This window comes from Limanda limanda, chromosome 1, assembly GCF_963576545.1.
Source record: "Limanda limanda chromosome 1, fLimLim1.1, whole genome shotgun sequence".
NCBI classification, from domain to species: Eukaryota; Metazoa; Chordata; class Actinopteri; order Pleuronectiformes; family Pleuronectidae; genus Limanda; species Limanda limanda.
In genome coordinates this window covers 1,111,645-1,130,882 of record NC_083636.1, presented here as the reverse complement: position 1 = coordinate 1,130,882, position 19,238 = coordinate 1,111,645, and the positions used below count along the sequence as shown (strand labels likewise).

Below are 19,238 nucleotides of genomic sequence, written 5' to 3'. Positions count from 1 at the left end.
ATTGATCCTTTAATCACTGATCAACTTGTTCGACTCGAGTGAACAAGAGAGAAAACTTCAGACGTGACTTGAATCCCAAAGTGAAGCTTCCGTTTCCTACTGAAGCTATTTTTAGAACACACACACACACACACACACACAAAAACACACACACATACACACATACACACAAACACACACACTTTATCTCTGGTACTTCGTTTAGAAACACTAATATTATTGATGGTGAAATTAAAATGAAATATTAATTCATTATATCTGAACCTTGTGATTCTTCTGCTTTAAAAAGTAAAATAGAAAGTTACTGGTTCAGTTTCCGGTGGAAATATTCATCAGGTTATTTTCACCTGATGAATGAAACATGAGCTGAGGGGGGGGGGGGGAGAGGACGCGCTGTGATTGGTCCGTTTCATTTGGACTCTGTGTATATAAGCGAGCTGTGGTCAGTGCAGTCATCATCATCTTCATCCTCAGCGACTCAGATCCTCCTCATCTTCCTCTTCATCCTCCTCCTCATCCTCCTCATCCTCTGACGTCATGCTGCGCGGCTCCGCTCTGCTCGTGCTCGTGCTCGGCTCCGCCGCGTGCTTCGAGCTGCTTCCGGAGGAAGTGGCCCCCCGCCGGGCGCGCTTCTCCGCCAACAGCCCCAGTGAGTCCCCCCCCAACGGAGCATGCACTGTGGTTATTAATACTGCATCGGAACTCACAGTACTTCACTGTACTGTACTTTACTGTACTGTAGTGTTCTTTACTTTACTGTACTGTACTGTACTTTACTGTACTTAACTTTATGATTTTATGACTTTTGTTGTTGTAATTTGTATTTAAATACAGAATTAGCAGGTGTCTATGAAGTAAACATGGTTTAAGTTGAGTTTTTCCATGAGATTTCACCACAAACCCCTGACACCATTGTGTGTGTGTGTGTGTGTGTGTGTGTGTGTGTGTGTGTGTGTGTGTGTGTGTGTGTGTGTGTGTGTGTGTGTGTGTGTGTGTGTGTGTGTGTGTGTGTGTGTGTGTGTGTGTGTGTGTGTGTGTGTGTGTGTGTGTGTGTGTGTGTGTGTGTCTGCAGCTGATGTGGCCAGATGTTTGACCGGTGCTGTGTCTGTGGGCTGCGGCTTCTTCTCTTGTCTGGAGAACTCGACCTGCGACACCGACGGGATGCACGAGATCTGTGAACTGTTCCTCCACACGGCTGCTAGCTTCAACACAGAGGTCTGTCTGTCCACCTGTCTGTCTGTCCACCTGTCTGTCCACCTGTCTGTCTGTCCACCTGTCTGTCCACCTGTCTGTCTGTTCACCTGTCTGTCTGTCCACCTGTCTGTCTGTTCACCTGTCTGTTCACCTGTCTGTCCACCTGTCTGTCTGTCCACCTGTCTGTCCACCTGTCTGTCTGTCCACCTGTCTGTTCACCTGTCTGTCCACCTGTCTGTCCACCTGTCTGTCCACCTGTCTGTTCACCTGTCTGTCTGTCCACCTGTCTGTCTGTCCACCTGTCTGTCTGTCCACCTGTCTGTCCACCTGTCTGTCCACCTGTCTGTCCACCTGTCTGTCTGTTCACCTCTCTGTCCACCTGTCTGTCCACCTGTCTGTCCACCTGTCTGTCTGTCCACCTGTCTGTCTGTCCACCTGTCTGTCCACCTGTCTGTCCACCTGTCTGTCCACCTGTCTGTCTGTTCACCTCTCTGTTCACCTCTCTGTCCACCTGTCTGTCCACCTGTCTGTCTGTCCACCTGTATGTCCACCTGTCTGTCTGTCCACCTGTCTGTCTGTCCATCTGTCTGTCCACCTGTCTGTCTGTCTGTCTGTCTGTCTGTCTGTCTGTCTGTCTGTCTGTCTGTCTGTCTATCTGTCTGTCTGTTTGTCTGTCCACCTGTCTGTCCACCTGTCTGTCTGTCCACCTGTCTGTCCACCTGTCTGTCCACCTGTCTGTCCACCTGTCTGTCCACCTGTCTGTCCACCTGTCTGTCTGTTCACCTGTCTGTCTGTCTGACCTGAGCCCGTATGTCCTTCGTCCTTCAGGGTAAAACCTTTGTGAAGAAGACTCTTCAGTGCATCTCCCAGGGAATCTCATCCAAGGTTTTCCAAACCATCCGGCGCTGTAACATCTTCCAGAGGATGATCGCTGAGGTCAGTGACCTGTGTCCTCTGCTGTGTCCTCTGCTGTGTCCTCTGCTGTGTCCTCTGCTGTGTCCTCTCCTGTGTCCTCTGCTCCTGAGTGATAACATTTATTTCTTTAAAAAGGTGCAAGAGGAGTGTTACACCAGTCTGGACATCTGCACCGTGGCTCGTAGTAACCCCGACGCCATCGGAGAGGTGGTGCAGGTACCGGCTCACTTCCCCAACAGGTGAGATCACACACACACACACACACACACGCACACACACACACACACACACGCACACACACACACACACACACACACACACACACACACACACACACACATGAATGAGAAACAAAACACAGACTGTGCTTCGCTGCAGCTCCTCTCTTCAGCCTCTGTCTCAAACACTTGGTTTGAGCACCTGTCTCTTTAAGACCCCCCCCCCCTCCTGATTAAGCCCAGTCTGCTCTGATTGGTCAACAGCTTCCAGAGCGAGTAGGAAATATCTGCTTCCTTCAGACTTTAAACCTTTTAACTTTGCTGAACTTTATCACACAAGAGGAAACAAACATCATTTTACTTCCTGTTCTTTGGCTGAACCTGTGTTTCCTGGAGCAGGTATTACAGCACGCTGCTGCAGACGCTGCAGGCGTGCGACGAGGACACGGTGGCGAGCGTGAGGTCCGGCCTCATCGCCCGGTTGGGCCCGGACATGGAGACCTTCCTCCAGCTCGTCCAGAACAAGCCGTGCGCTGCGGGCGCCGGCGCCGCCGCCTACAACAACCCGTCCAGCTGGAGGAACATGCCCGTGTTCAACGTCCAGCCCGGCTTCCGAGGCCGAGACCCCACCCACCTGTTCGCCAGGAGGTCTGTGGACGCCGCTGAAGGCGACGTTACAGAGAACTAGTGAACGCTCACGATCCGGATACACACACGCAGCTTTCACCTCAGAATATCAAACCATATCTTACTCTGATATCTGAGCACTAGATTCGAGGTAATAATCACTGACACATATGTTATTGTTAATATTTGGGTGGACAAGCTCCGCCCACACACGACCTGACGTCCCGAGCGTTAAAGACATTTCCAAACAAGAGGCCTGTTACTGAGATAACGACCCATATTTATTTTCTTAAATGAGTTAATTTATGAAGCAGTTAGATTTCATGTGGTGAGAGTGAGGCGAGGCCGTGGAGTCAGAAGAAGCTTCCCGCTGGTCGGAGCTCCGAGACGCCTCCTGGTCTCAGATCAGCTGATGAGCTGAAGATGTTTGGAGCTCACTGTGGTCGGGATGTAGAACCTGAGGTGGTGGAGGAAATAAAGATGTGATATGATTCATTCTGGCTCGTGTGATGGATGTTATTAAACATTTTAGGATAACATGAGAGTCTTCAATAGAAAAGCGTCTGAGAGTCGAGCTGCTGCTGCACGACGACTGAATCCTTCATCTGCTTCAAACATAGACATAAAATCACCAAGATCTCAAAAGTGTTTATTAAAATGTGACTTCAAACTGGATCAAACAGACAAACACTGACACGTGCACAAGGAGGATATGACGCCACCAACAGGCGACCAAATGAAACGCAATTAAAACTACAGATTTCTGCAGATGTAAAAATATAAACTACATACAATGTAAAGTTAAAGTTACACATTAAACCTTTAATCACTCACTGATAAACCTTCTCTGTTATTGAACTTTTCATTGACGTTGAAAACTTTCTGACTTCACATGTGCTTCCCCGGAGCGGCCACTAGGGGGCCTGCGTGCACAGAGCTGTATCTCCAGCTTCATTCAGTCTGTTTCTGTTCTGATGCAAATCTTTTCATTTCTGCACAAAAAACTAAGTAGAAAATCGAAAAAATGCAGTAGAAATATTTGTTCAGGATTCAAAGTTGTGATTGAAACATTCAGACTTAAGCTTCTTCACATTCACACATGAAACATTCCCATCATGTTTCCATCGTCTGAACTTCTAACATCACAACTTAGAAGAAACCAAACTTCAGTGAAATTTGACTTCAAGAGGAAATTTGACCACAAAGATTCTGGGACTTGTTGAAGTTTCTGTTGGTTTCCTGCAGCTGACAGAACAAAAAGTCTGTTGATAATAATCATAAGAGACAGAATCTGAGAATGAGCTGAACACACAGAAGCAGATTGAGAATCCTCACGTCTCATAAATACCTTCTTCACTTCCTGGTGTTTGTTCAGGCTTGTTGGTTCGGAGGCGTAAAGTGACACTCAGCCATCAGCCATCTGTCCAGGAGCTAATGGCTGAGCCATAATGGAGCCTCACCTCCAGGTTATGGCCCATTAACCTCCATCAGTCTAGGGTGAGAAAGACGAGCTGCCCCCCCCCCCTTCCCCCCCTCCCTCCTTGTATCCTGCAGCACTGATTCTAATCTCCAGAGAAGTAAAAACATCTCACTCAGCTAAAGATTTAAAACATGTAAAGTTATGGTTCACACAAAGTCACAAAGAATCCAGTGTTTCCTGTGGTTTGGTTTGAATCGTCCGGTTTCAGTCGTGTCTTCTTCAGTGTGAATCAGCTCAGCAGCAAAATCAAATCAAATCAAATCAAAGTTTATTGTCACATGCACCAATGACAGTGTCATCGAAGCAGTGAAATTCTTATGACATGACAGGCAACATCTATGAGGTAGACAGGCTTTTTACAACATTTAAAAAAAGGATATACCATATAACATATAACATATTACATATAACCTATAGCATAGCAGAACGAAGCAGCAGTAAGTGTTCACCGGGTGAAGGAGTGGGGAATATTAAATAAAGTAATATGAATATATGTGTAGTAAGTAGCAGCAGGTGTGAAGTGACTTTCTGTTTGTTACGATGTTTTCATGATGAACACCAAGAAGAAAACAAATTTTTATTTCATGTTTAGAGAATCAGAGACTGAGGAGGTCACGGTCATCTCCATGAATCAGAGCTAACCGTTTCCCCTTGTTTCCAGTCTTTGTGCTAAGCTAAGCTACCCAGCTTCATATCTGCTGCCCAGACGTGAGAATAATCAGAGAGTGAACTGTTGAACTGCTGCTTAAAGGTGGAGATTTCAGTTCTTATTTGAACTGGTTCAGTCGTGTGTGTTCAGAGACGCTCGGTGAGGACGTGCAGCAGCAGGACGTCTTCTTCTCTGGAAGTCAGCAACATGTTGGAGGAGGCAGCAGATCTCTGAGGAGCAAAGGTTCAGGAACACAGGAAGGAGAGCGAGGAGAGAGAGGAGAGAGAGGGAGAGAGAGAGGGAGAGGAGCCAGATGATGTTGAAACTGCTGTACCCACCCACACACACACACACACACACACACACACACACACACACACACCTACACACACACACACACACCTACACACACACACACACACACACACAGCCAGAGGCTACAGAGAGGAAACAACGTCACAGACTGAGACACATGATCTACTTCACCTGTTTCACAAGAACATTTCCTCTGAGGGAGGAAACGCTGCTGCAGAGAAAACCAGGAGAAGAGTGTGTGTGTGTGTGTGTGAGTCTCTGTGTGTGTGTGTGTTTGATAGATGACGCAGAGGCCAAGACTCTATTCCCACAATTCATCTCTTCATGTCCAACATACACATGAATTCTATGAGAAGTTCTTGTTGGAGACACAGAGACTCTTTATCCTCATCTCCAAGGTCACACACACACACACACACACACACAGACACACACACACACACACACACACACACACACACACACACACACACACAGGGGGAAATCTCCTCCTGATTCTTTTCCAGTTGGCAAACATCAGAAGCTTTAAAACAGATCAGTTCCCGACACACTGAACTTCCATCAGTGTAAATAAAGATGGACAACACGTCTCCTCTTCCTCCTGTCGGACAACAACCAAGATTAAATATCTCGAGTACAAACGCTCTCATCCTGCGGCAGTGACGTCATCAACAGTCAGAGTCTGAGGTGTAGAGGTCCCGCCCATTCACACACTTAACCAATCCTGAGTCAGTCTCAGCTGTCAATCAAGACGCCTCATGTTTTTACATCAGAGAAGAGAACTTGTCCCATCTGCTAACATGGAGGAGGAGGTTTATGAGCTATACTGCAGCCAGACACCAGGGGGCGATAGATATCATGTTTATTTATATTCTATGATCATCTGTCAGTTTTCTGTCATCACTTTACACCCGAGCGACTGATCAGCTGATCGACGACAGTTTAAAGATCTGGAATCACGTGACAACATCTCAACTCAAGCAAAAGAAATTATTTAAAAAGTTTTTAATATTGTTAATCAGTTATTATACATGTTTGTGTAACTGCAGGCTGGAATCAGCTTGAGGTTAAGTGCAAAGTTCAACTGTAACACTGACGACATCTTCATCATCATCATCATCTTCATCAAATACACAAAATAAACTGAGACAAAGTCATGAATAAAATGCACAAGATATATCAACAGAGTATTAAGGCCATAGTGAAGAAAAGTATTCTGAGATGGAAGTCGTACGATTCAGAGAAAAAAAGTTGTAATTTATCAGAGAAATATTATTAAATATGACTTTTTTCCTCATTAAATTAACTTCCTTCTCAATTATGACTTTGTTCCCGTAATACAACGACGTTCTCATATTATGATTTATCTCTAAATCGTTTTTTTCCATTAATGGACCCAATATTCAATCGTATGAAATAAATCTATAAATACAATAATAATAATTTAATTTTAGAGGGATTAGAGGCTGTATCATGAACATGTTGGTTTTTCTTCAATATTTATAGATTTATTTATGAGTTCTGTGTATTTTATTCATTTATTTGTTTTTTGGTGATTTATTTCTTCTCCGTTTTATCGTCTCATGTCAGATTTCTCTAATAAATCCCCTGGAACACAGACTATTATTTACAATATTCACACTGAGAACATAAAGACCAGGCCCGGAGTCTCACGGCTCCTCCCTCAGTGTCTCTCACGCTGGAGGAGGCGTGTCCGAGCTGCTTCCTGAGGCCTGGTTGAGGTCCAGCTCCGTCCAGATGTTCTTCACATCAGGCTGCTAGAAGGACCACGGCAGAGCGGCTGGTCTGAGCTCCTCCTGCCCGGCTCCGTCTGGGACTTCTGCCGCCGCCGCCCGGCCACAGCAGAGGAAACGAGATGAAGGTGCTGCAGGAAGGGAAAGGTCTATGTGGAGCTACTGGAGCGAGTGGAAGCAGAGATGCTGACTGTAGAGTACTGGACCAGAGGAACGGACAGGTCCAGGTACTCCTGAAGAGACGGAGACAGAAACAAAGGGGATTGGTTTTCTCAGGGAACATCATGGATTCATCGATTCAGGGACTCGTTCACACCGGGTTCGGTTCAGACCTTCAGACCCTTAAGGCTCCATTACGCTGCTCCGAATCCGTTATGAACGGACGAACAGACGGATCGGACGGACACTTTTTCATTTATACATCTCCTTGTTGAAAACAATTCACCGCCAGAACAGTAGGTGACGCAATGGAAGACAAGTTTGGAGAAGCCTACCTCACGAGTCATCAGAAGAAGTCCACGCTGTTTATTTACTTACTCCCCACTTCCCTCACACACAGTGTAGCTACGATGGCAACTAAATAAAATAAAGTGTCACCCAGCAGGTCAAAATGCTGATGTAATCGTTTCTTAGTGCAGCGGTTCCCCGGTCTTGCTTCCGAACTGTGTTGCTAATTCCACAGCTTGAAGCTGCTTGAGGCTACACGGAGCTAGCTAGCTTCCCCCCCAGCTTCCACACACAGTCAGCAGGGACTCCCGACACTAACTACTACCCAGTGTTTGCTTCTATCAGGAATTAAAGTTGTGACAGTTTTTGCACTGTTACCACCGCAGTTAGCATGGTGGCTAGCCCGCTAGCCTAGGAAATGACGTCATACGGAAATGACGTCGTACGGAAATTATGTCGTTCGCGGACCAATCACAGCCAAGGGCTGTCCGTAGGCTATCCGAAATATCCACGGATAGTTAGAAAAATCAAAGTTGCACGAAAAGCTCTCCGAGGCGCTCGGAGATGGCGTTCCACGGCGGATAGGGCGGTCTTATCTGTCCGTGTCCGTCAAAACGTAGTAGCATAAAGGAGCCTTTAACATCAGGTGTGATAGGTTCCTCAGACCAGAGGAGGAGTTCTGGGTCTGGATCAAACTGAACCTGATTCTCTTCCACAGTGGAAACACTTTGTTGGATAGTTTGGACTTTTGGACCAATGACAGGAAGTAGAGACAGAATTAAACCAATCAGAGTTGAGTATAGGTAGACTCCGCCCACGTAGGTGATGACAACAGTATGTATTTCAGACCAAAGTCTTTAGTCCCTAAATTACAACGTGAAACCAAAACTAACCAGAACACATGAAGCAACAAACCCATCGGAGCTCTCACCTGGTTGGAACTGAGAGAGAGCGTCCGGTCCAGATCTTCCACCAGCTGCAGGAAGGTGGGTCTGCGAGACGGGACGGCGTGCCAGCAGTCCCTCATCGTCAGGTACCTGAACAGACGCCAGGTGTGAACTCACAGCAGTAAATGTCTGATGGGATCACTCAGGACACGTGACACAGCAGGTGTGAACGGGTCCGTGTGAACTCACAGCTCCTGAGTGCAGGCGGGGGGCTTCTCCATGCGGTGACCCTCCTTCAGCAGCTTGAACAGCTCCTCCACAGGGACGCCAGGGTACGGAGATCCACCGAGGGTGAAGATCTCCCACAACAAGACTCCAAACGACCACCTGAGACAAGAGACACCGTCACTGGGCGTCCATACGTGAAGGATTATATCATCTCAGTTATAATTAAAAGTTGTAAAGTAGCTCTGTGGTCAAAGTTTCTACCTGTTTACTGTTTAATGTTGTGATGGAATTTAAGATGTTTTCAGATATGAACTCTGTCAAATGTTCTCCTGACATGTTGTGTAGTTGGTGTTTGTTGAGCAGAAGCAGATTGTCGGTCTGACTCGTTCAAAACAACAGGAACACGTGAGGAACATGTGAGGAACATGTGGGGAACACGTCAGACCTCATGTCTGAAAACATCTTCTGTGTTCACTTTGCATTAGATGAGATCTGCACTGATTCTAGTTCATTCATAGTTTCAGATTCCGGTGATCTGAGGATTTTATTCTCCCATCGACAAAACCAAGAATCTGAAAACGTCTTCTCTGACTTTAGGGAACTAGGAAGGAAGATGTTTGGTTATTTCCTGACAGAGGATCAAAGCACTCACACGTCACTCTGGTGGGTGTAGACCCGGTCGAACAAAGCCTCGGGCGCCATCCACTTCACCGGCAGACGACCCTGAAACGACATCACCTGGATCACACCTTCATCTTCTCAACATTTCACTGACGTTCAGTTCAAGTCTCCGAGCGTCTCTTACGTTGGTCGTCTTCTTGTAGTAGTCGATGTGGTGGACGTCTCGAGCCAAACCGAAGTCTGCGATCTTCATCACGTTGTCGTCGGTGACCAGGACGTTCCTGGCTGCCAGGTCTCTGTGGATACACTGAAGAGCAGAGGAGACGTTTCAAACAGCTTCATGTTCCCGCTCTGCATCAAACCAGGCGTTCGTCTCCCATATACGTTTTCTTTCATTTCCTTTTTTCGATGCAACTGGTCGACTCTACAGATTCAATCATCTCATAATGAAGCTGCTGGACCCAGATGGTCTTCCATGGAGCAGCAGCTTCACACTCGTTCACAGAGTCATCCCATCAAAACGTGAATGAAACATGAGCCTGTCCTGGATGTTGGTGTGGAGATGGACACTGACCTTCTTGGAGGCCAGGTAGGCCATCCCTCTGGCCACCTGGTACGCAGCAGACACCAGCTCCTTCATCTCCAAACTGTCCAGTGGCGTCGGTCTGGACTCGCTCCAGTACTCCAGGCCGACAGGGCGCCGGGTGCGGAGGAACTCCCTGAGGTTCCCCTGGGAGGCGTACTCCACCACCACGTACAGAGGACCTGCAGCAGGTGGAGGCGTGAGCTTCATCCTCATCATCATCATCCTCATCATCATCATCATCATCATCATCATCATCATCATCATCATCGCCACTCATTACAACGCTCACCGTCCTGCGTGCAGGCTCCCAGCAGGTTGATGATGTTCTTGTGTTTTCCGATCATCTTCATCATCTCCATCTCGGAGATCAGGTCGCTCAGGTCCTTCTCTGTGGCGTCGGCTGCACGTCAACCAGAGGAAACTCAGTTTTATTCTCTTCAAACTTTCAACAGAAATCCATACATTTCAGTACAGAAGAGTTTTAGAGACAGAACAAAAAGTAGGTTGAGGCAGATTTGATTGAGTTTTCTAATTTGGAGATCAGAGTCGTCTGAGAGGAGTGACTGACAGCTGCCAGAGTTATGATAGAAATGATCCATCAGTAGCTCCTCCTCTTTGGTCTCATTCTGCCTCGGACGAGTTAAATCATTTAAATTGTATTTCTACCTCTTTTCTCATCTGTAACTTTTGTATTCTCAAACTTTTTCCTGACCCTAAGTGAAAGTGTTTCTCACCTTTCAGCATCTTCACTGCGACTTTAGAGACACGCGTGGGTTTGTTCTTGTCGAGCCCGACGACCTCGGCCAGAACCACCTGACCGAAGCAACCTTCACCCAGAGGCTTTCCCAGCATCAGCCTGAGAAACACACACACACACACACACACATGAACACACAACAGACCTGAGAGACGTGGATCACTGACGTGTGGAGGAGGTCGTACCGATCCCGCGGCAGCTCCCACGCCGGGTCGTAGGGAAGCTCGTACTCGGACACTCCTGCCAGGATGGTGGCGGCGCTGGAGAGACGAGACTGACGCATCAGACACATCCCAGAGTGCAGCGAGGACGAGGACTCCACCGACACCTGAGACGGAGAGGAGGAGAGACGAGGTGAGGGACTTCCTCTCTGGACCAGGGACAGGAAACAGAGACGGACGCAGACGTCTTACCTGTCTCCTCAGGGGAATGCTCTTGGCTAGTTTCTGGACCGCCAGCTGGCCGGTGAAGTCGCTCTTCTTCGGCGAGCAGCAGAGCCGGCAGACCACGGCGGTGACGGTGAGGATGATGACGATGAAGAACCCGAGGCAGTAGATGAAGATCTCCAGGTAGGTCTGGGAGGGCAGAGGGGAGGGGGGCAGGTCTGAGGTGGGAGGAGACACGTGTTAACAGACAATCGTTTCTGAAGTTAGGATTTAAAGTTTCCGAACCTCGGGACGAACCTTTCACGACATTGAGCCACGCAGAGTGATGAGAGACTCCGATGGAGTTTCCTGCCAAACACGTGTACTCGCCGGCGTCCTCCAGGGACACGTTGCTCAGGGTCAGAAGCTCCATCTCCTTATCGGTCGTGTTCAAACCGGCCGTCTGAGGACGAGAGCAGCGTTAGAAACAACAGGAGGCGCCGACAGGTCACCTGACTGAGGATGAGCTCACCACACGAGTACAAGGTCACATGACTGCTGATGAAGACAGAAGCTTCGTGTGTCGACGTTAAAACCTCGGGAACAGTTCAGTCATCAGCATAAATCTATACAGCTCCTGCAAATCAATTTAATCTGCTCTCATGATTAATCATCGAAAAACAAGGTTCTGTTTAAATTCTTCTGTAAATCACCGTTTGCTTAAGAGACATTGTACAATGTTTCTGCCACTAGGGGTCTCTCAACCAACACAATAACAAGACTTAGGGTGTGTTCAGAAAGTCTGAATCATCTCCTTTCCTCACCACTCAATCATCTCCTTTCCTCACCACTCTTCCTCGACCCCGATGGAAAACATCCAAGGTCAAGGAGAGATGTGAAGGAGAAGACGTAAGGAGTTAGGAGTTAGGAAAGGAGAATCCCGGTGCACTGATTAAAACCACAGATTTCTGCCGGTTTGGAACTCTGAGCTCAGCTGCAGAGAGAACCGGTCTGACCTCAGGTGGACCGGGTCCCTCGGGTCTGACCTCAGGTGGACCGGGTCCCTCGGGTCTCACCTTGAGGACCAGGACGTACGGGTGTCCGTCCGGCGCCTCCCTGCTGCCGTTGACCACGATGTGTTTGAGCCACTGGATGTGCGGCTGCGGGTCGCTGAACACACGACACACAAACTGCACGTCGGAACCAACGACCACGGTCTGGTTGGCGGGCAGCCCGGCCTGCAGGATGGGTCTGTGGGGGGAGCGCTCTGGAAAAGAAGACCAGTTTCAAACATGTCAGATGCTTCAAGAGAGCCTGTGACCCAAGTGTTTCATTGACAGTGACTGCTTCATGTTATCTCTGTTCATTTGACAATAAAAATCTTGAATCAGAGGACGTCCTGTCTGTCTCAGGAGACGTTTTCAGATCTGCTCTGAAGACTGGACATTCTCCTGGAATGTTTCAGAGGTTCTGTCTGTGAGGACTGGGGTTGCAAAGGGGCGGAAAGTTTCCGTGATATTACTGGGAAAATATATTAGCATGCTGATTGAGGATTGTTCATCTGTTCATCTAGACTATTTCCATTCATTTATCCATCAATTGTCAAATATGTTTACAGACGATTCCAGTTGTTTGTCTAACTATTTATATCTCTGGCATTGCATTAGTGTTTTTTTACAAACTTTTTTCTCATCTTATTCTACAGAACAATGCCACGTGCACTCTCTCATGTGTGGAGACATTTCACCTCATCCAATGTAGAAGGAAAGGCTGTGTACATTTACAAATACTGTGCAAAGACCAATGTTAAGAATGACACAACGATGCAGAAGCATATAGTCAAGTGCCCAAAGTTTCCTCAGGACTCAAATCAGCCTATGACACAACAAAATGTTTATATTTATGTCTGTATATGACAAGGTAAATACAGTTAGTATAAATTACCCACAACATTTCCAGTTTATTTCAGTTTATTCCCGTTAATTCCCATGGAAAGTTTCTCGCTAAGCTGCTCGCTAAATGAACCGTCTGGACGATATCTGACTCTGAAAACGTTTCAGGAGACGAACACATGTTCAACACGTCATCAGGATTCAAACTCTTCTTACCGACTACGTCCAGGAGGTAGGTGTGCTCCAGGCTCCCGTGCTCGTTCTCCACCACACACGTGTAGTTCCCTTTGTCCGATGGAACCACCGACTCCATGATCAGAGTCCAGATGTTATCTCTGATCTGAAAGAGTCAAAACAGATCGATTCTAGAAACTGTTTCTGGGTTTGTTCTCCTCATGTGATCGGTCCGACACGAACCTTGAAGCCTCCGATTCTCTGGTCCTTCCTGAACGGTTTCCCGTTCTTGAACCAGTGCAGAGTGGGAGCCGGGTTCCCCGACGCCTGGCACCTGAACTTCACGGTCCGGCTGGCGGGAACGGCGTGGAGCTGCTTCTCCATCCGCTCCGGCACCACCCACTGAGGCGCCAGCGCTGAGGAGGAGACCAGCACGATTACAACCCTTCACACAGCAGCACACAAACAGAGGAGAGGAGGAACCGAGTGAGACTCACGCTGCAGCTTCTCACTGCTCGTCGAGAGCTCGTTGGAGAGTTTGTTTTCCTCTGAGGATGACTCATCGTCCTCTTCATCCTCAGACGACTTCACTGCGTCCACTACAAACAACAGAAGGAGATGTTTAGAGGCTGTGTGTGTCTGTGTGTGTCTGTGTGTGTGTCTGTCTGTGTGTGTCTGTGTGTGTGAGGGGGAAGATTCTCAGGTGTCTCAGAACTTCCCTTCGACAGCCAATGAGAACGGTTTGTGGATCGACCTCTGACCTCTCAGTGAACTGACTGACACACAACTCAGTTCTACACTGACCACACACACACACAAACACACACACACACACACACACACACACACACACACACACAAGGCTCTACAGACGTGTTCCTGTGTGAAACCTGCTGACGCCCTGTAACAGACAGACAAGCAGCCTCTGGGACTTTCTGTGTGTGTGTGTGTGTGTGTGTGTGTGTGTGTTGTGTGTGTGTCTGTGTGTGTGTGTGTGTGTGTGTGTGTGTGTGTGTGTGTGTGTGTGTGTGTGTTTGTGTGTGTTGTGGTGGCTGCAGATGATGGCGACGTGCAGCGGCTGTGAAACACATCAAACACTTTATAAAAAGCAGCAGCGGGCGTCTGGCGGACGAGGGGGCGAAGCGGAGTCGATCCTCCGTCTCAGCGGTTCGATTCCAGAGGATAAAGTTTCGTTTGAAACTGAGCGAGGTGGGAAATTTAAAACAGGTTTTGTTTATGAACGGCCCGAGAGTTTGAATGCGACGCTGACAGAGAGGAAAACACAAACGTACAGGCTCAAAAAAACAACACACAGCTGGAGTCCAGATGTGTGGAACAGAAAGTACACTCACAGACGGTAGAGAGAGAATTCTGCACACACACACACACACACACACACTGAGCTGCAGTAACACACTCTGTAACACACTGTGCATCTGTTCCTGTGTTAGTGTGTCTGCACAGGACACACACAACACACACAACACAACCAGAGCCGAGCCTCAGTTACACCAGGAACAATCAGCGTAACCACTTTCAGATGCTTCAGATCCAAACAGTCACTTTCCTGTTGAAGAAATGAGCTCATTGGAAAACTTTATAACTTTTTACATAATAATCAGAGTCTGAAGCAGCAGATCTGAGATCAGACGTGAAGGATTCGTCTCAGACACGAGCCCGAGAACAACAAACACAACGACTGGATACGAGCATGTGAGAGGAATCTGCAGACGCACACACACACAAATAACTAACTCACTAAACATCAGATGAAACAAACGTGAAAATGCTTCAAATCGATTTGTATTTGGTCAAAAGTCTCATTATTCCATGTGTCAGAATCAAACAGGACAAATAGCTGTTTGTTTGAGTTTCAACCCTCCACTGGTCATTCTTCCATCACATGCACAGATAACTCCCAGCATGCTTCACTCTACAGCAGGGCTATTGAGGCCTGCTGTAGAGTGAAGGACTAGTCAGGTAAGTTTCCATGATATTACTGGGAAAATATATTAGCATGCTGATTGAGGATTGTTCATCTGTTCATCTAGACTATTTCCATTCATTTATCCATCAATTGTAAAATATGTTTACAGACGATTCCAATTGTTTGGCCAACTATTTATATCTCTGGCATTGCATTAGTGTTGTTTTACAAACTTTTTTCTCATCTTATTCTACAGAACAATGCCACGTGCACTCTCTCATGTGTGGAGACATTTCACCCCATCCAATGTAGAAGGAAAGGCTGTGTACATTTGCAAATACTGTGCAAAGACCTATGTTAAGAATGACACAACGATGCAGAAGCATATAGTCAAGTGCCCAAAGTTTCCTCAGGGCTCAAATCAGCCTATGACACAACAAAATGTTTATATTTATGTCTCTATATGACAAGGTAAATACAGTTAGTATAAATTACCCACAACATTTCCAGTTTATTCCCGTTACTTCCCATATATTCCCGTTAATTCCCGTTAATTCCCATGGAAAGTTTCCAACTTTGAATATTCCCGGAATTTTGCAACCCTAATCTTGATTCATAGAAACCTGGCAGCTCCTTCTCTCCTGAGGCCGTGAGGTTGTGATCGGGACGTTACCTGTGTCCGTGTCCTCGGTGGCCGGGCGGCACCGGGCCACAGGAAGCTGGAGCAGCAGGACGCAGGACAGCAGCAGGACGCAGCGAGGGGACGACATCGTGTCCTCGGACGACAACTCACTGAGACAGACACACAAACCAGAGAATCATCATCATCACAGTTTCCATCGTGTCCACGGAGACGTCTTCAGAGAATCAGCTGTGGAACATGAATCAGTGTTTCCTCTCTCACTCCTGCAGCTGCTGCAGTGAAGACGTGTTGTGATGTCACACCCTCCCCCCCACCCCCCCAAACAGACACACACTTCATCTGTGAGAACTACATGTGTCAAACACAACACTGTCAATCACACTGACACACACACACACACACACACACACACACACATGCTCCCTAAAACAAACAGACACCATTTGGTGCATGTGTCACAGAGAGTGTGAATTGTTCTCTCTCTCTCTCTCTCACACACACACACACACACACACACACACACACACACACACACACACACACACACACACACTAAGTGTCCATCAGCCTGGTTCACTACAGTTCAGTTGGAAAATAACCTGACTCATCATCTAAAGAGCCTCATAAAGAAGATGAAGAGTATTGAGTGCAGCTCTGAAGACGTCACAGAGCAGAGGACACTGAGGACGTCTCTGAGGACACAGAGGACAGAGAGGACACTGAGGACGTCACAGGAACACAGACGCTTCGTCCTCCAGCTGCATGTGTCCTCAGCGTGTGCATGTGGAGCTGTGTCCACACACGATGGAGACGTTACACACTGTGGGACGCCGGCGGCCTCCTAAGTGAATTAGGATGTTTGTGTGTTTCATGTGAGCTGCTGCAAACACAAAGCTGCATGTTGTCGACTGGGATTGTCCCTCACACACAATCTGGACTCAGCAGCAGAGGCTGGACTTTGTCCCCGGTGGACCGAGCACACGTCAGCTGATCAGGAGGAAGTGCTGAGCCGCCACTCGCTGGCCTCCGTCACTCTGTGCATGCGTGTGGAACAACTGGAATCCTGTCCTTCAAGCAGATTGGATCCAGATGTGTCCAACATCTGTCTCTAGGACCGATCGGACACTGTGTCTCGTAGCGTTCCCTCCTGGAGTCCGTCTCCCGCTCGGGACGGATCCTGGGACCTCAGATTGAAACATTTCATTTGTCTGATGGTATGAAAACAGACCGAGACGTCATGGTTGACAGATGAGACCGACTCCTGATTGGTTGTGCGTGTGTGTGGGCGGAGCCTTTAGTCCCACAGCTGCACAGATTGTGTTTTCTATGAACCAGTGGAGACGCAGCGTCCATCTTTATTCCAGAGTTGTGTTTAAAAGCCTCAGTTCATAGAAAGGAGACTTTTCTTCACCCTCATCAGACTTTTTCCAAACTATAAAATATAAAAGTCTTTTTATGCTCTTGGACTTTCGCTGCTCGTACAAACGCTCTCACAGAAACAAGTGGAAACGGAATCTGTCCTCCTCAGCTCTTAATAAGTAACTTGTGTCCGTCCTCCTCCTCCTCTCTGTCCTCCTCCTCCCTCTCTGTCCTCCTCTCTGTCCTCTTCTCTGTCCTCCTCCTCCTCTCTGTCCTCCTCCTCCTCTCTGTCCTCCTCCTCCCTCTCTGTCCTCCTCTCTGTCCTCTTCTCTGTCCTCCTCCTCCTCTCTGTCCTCCTCCTCCTCTCTGTCCTCCTCCTCCCTCTCTGTCCTCCTCTCTGTCCTCCTCTCTGTCCTCCTCCTCCTCCTCTCTGTCCTCCTCCTCCCTCTCTGTCCTCCTCCTCCTCTCTGTCCTCCTCCTCCTCTCTGTCCTCCTCTCTGTCCTCCTCCTCCTCCTCTCTGTCCTCCTCTCTGTCCTCCTCCTCCTCTCTGTCCTCCTCCTCCTCTCTGTCCTCCTCCTCCTCTCTGTCCTCCTCCTCTCTGTCCTCCTCCTCCTCCTCTCTGTCCTCCTCCTCCTCCTCTCTGTCCTCCTCCTCCTCTCTGTCCTCCTCCTCTCTGTCCTCCTCCTCCTCTCTGTCCTCCTCCTCCTCCTCTCTGTCCTCCTCCTCCCTCTCTGAAGCTTTCACCTACACACCACATTCTGCAGCCGGCTGGCAGCTCAGAATACTTCTCATACTAACAACCAACTGCTGATGCCACCGAACCATCCGAGCTGGAACAACAACAGGAAGAGAGCGGCTGCTGGGGCAGGAGGAGGTGAAGCTCTTCGTCAGGAGGAAGAGGAGCAGAAGGAAAACTCCTCATAGGATCTGTGAGGATGTTGGTGAGGAGACGCCAGGGAGCAGGAGAGAGGAGCAGTGACTCACTCCTCGGTCACGCTCCACAGAACTCCGGCCTCGGACGTGATTTCACAGATTAATATCAGATCTCATTACCTGAGCTGCTGCTGGAGAGTGAAGCCGAAAGAAAACACACGACTGAGATCTGACAAGATGTTAATAACTGGATAATAAAAGACAAAGATCCTATTAAACTCTGAACAGAGGAGGAAACATTCAGATTGTTTACTTCAGCACATAAAGTCACAAAGTACTTTTACTGAATTTAAGTAAAGTTTGAAGTTACTTTAGTTGAGTATTTCCATTTTTAAGCTCCGGGAAAATTCTTAACTTTTGACTCCATGGTAACAGTTTAAGATATAGATGTGTATATGTTTAGATATTTTTAAACATTGTACTGTGACCTGGACGAGCAGCAGGAGGATAAATGGATGAATATCTGAGGATATTTAATAACTAATGATCTGTTTAGATATTTTCATCTTAACATCAAAGCTCTGGAACAAGAGTTGAAATCCTCATGTAGAATAATGATCATTTAGAAAAATGATATTTCATCTTTAAGACTCAACTGCCCCAAAATGAATAATTCACTTTACAGTTTCCTAAAAACGATCAATAATCTAATTTACATAATATTACAGCAGATTTCACTTTATAAATTATTTTAGTAGTAATTAAAAAGGCTTCTGTGAACTTTAGCTGATGCAGGACTTTTACCTGAAATGGAGTATTTTAACTGTAGTAAAGTAACTTTTACTTCAGTAACGGATGTAAATGGATCATCTCTTCCACCTCTTTACAATTATAATAAACACATGAGATGAATGATTCTTAGATTTAACAACACAACAGCGAATAACATGAGATATGAAAATGTTTCCTCAGCAGAACAAAGTGAAACTGTAGCTTTAGACATCAAAGACTCAGAAGAAGTTTCAGAGAAGCTTCTGACCTGAAGCAGCTGCGAGGACGTGGAGCAGGAGACACCAGGAGACACCAGGAGAGACCAGGAGAGACCAGGAGACACCAGGAGAGACCAGGAGAGACACCAGGAGACACCGGGAGAGACCGGGAGAGACCAGGAGACACCGGGAGACACCAGGAGACACCAGGAGACACCGGGAGAGACCAGGAGAGAGACCAGGAGACACCAGGAGACACCAGGAGATACCAGGAGAGACACCAGGAGACACCAGGAGACACCGGGAGAGACCAGGAGAGACACCAGGAGACACCGAG

The 19,238-nt window shown here is 47.5% G+C and overlaps 2 protein-coding genes across 2 annotated transcripts; one reads left to right on the top strand and one right to left on the bottom strand.

The window, feature by feature from the left end:
• The first annotated feature begins 537 nt into the window (after positions 1–537).
• stc1l (stanniocalcin 1, like) lies at positions 538–3,015 on the top strand. The gene is made up of 5 exons (XM_061070725.1): positions 538–649; positions 1,073–1,215; positions 2,023–2,130; positions 2,245–2,348; positions 2,727–3,015. Exons 1-5 carry the CDS (start codon positions 538–540, stop codon positions 3,013–3,015), a joined length of 756 nt encoding a protein of 251 aa, XP_060926708.1.
• Positions 3,016–6,388: 3,373 nt separating this feature from the next.
• fgfr1b (fibroblast growth factor receptor 1b) lies at positions 6,389–19,024 on the bottom strand. The gene is made up of 17 exons (XM_061070724.1): positions 18,952–19,024; positions 15,710–15,828; positions 13,607–13,708; positions 13,353–13,525; positions 13,152–13,275; positions 12,120–12,310; positions 11,362–11,506; positions 11,092–11,282; positions 10,864–11,006; positions 10,656–10,777; positions 10,211–10,321; positions 9,910–10,100; positions 9,520–9,642; positions 9,367–9,437; positions 8,736–8,873; positions 8,531–8,636; positions 6,389–7,385 (listed from the first exon to the last, which is right to left on the bottom strand). The coding sequence occupies exons 2-17, from the start codon at positions 15,804–15,806 to the stop codon at positions 7,302–7,304; spliced, it is 2,112 nt and encodes a 703-aa protein (XP_060926707.1). The 5' UTR covers positions 15,807–15,828; positions 18,952–19,024; the 3' UTR covers positions 6,389–7,301.
• Between the last annotated feature and the right edge of the window lie 214 nt (positions 19,025–19,238).

Coding starts and splice junctions, on each gene's coding strand:
- fgfr1b (XM_061070724.1), bottom strand. CDS start 15,806: ATGTCGTCCCCTCGCTGCGTCCTGCTGCTGTCCTGCGTCCTGCTGCTC. Junction 13,709..15,709: donor CACCGAGGACACGGACACAG/GTAACGTCCCGA, acceptor TGTTGTTTGTAG/TGGACGCAGTGAAGTCGTCT. Junction 9,643..9,909: donor CCTACCTGGCCTCCAAGAAG/GTCAGTGTCCAT, acceptor TCTGCTCTTCAG/TGTATCCACAGAGACCTGGC.
- stc1l (XM_061070725.1), top strand. CDS start 538: ATGCTGCGCGGCTCCGCTCTGCTCGTGCTCGTGCTCGGCTCCGCCGCG. Junction 650..1,072: donor CTTCTCCGCCAACAGCCCCA/GTGAGTCCCCCC, acceptor GTGTGTCTGCAG/CTGATGTGGCCAGATGTTTG. Junction 2,131..2,244: donor TCCAGAGGATGATCGCTGAG/GTCAGTGACCTG, acceptor TTCTTTAAAAAG/GTGCAAGAGGAGTGTTACAC.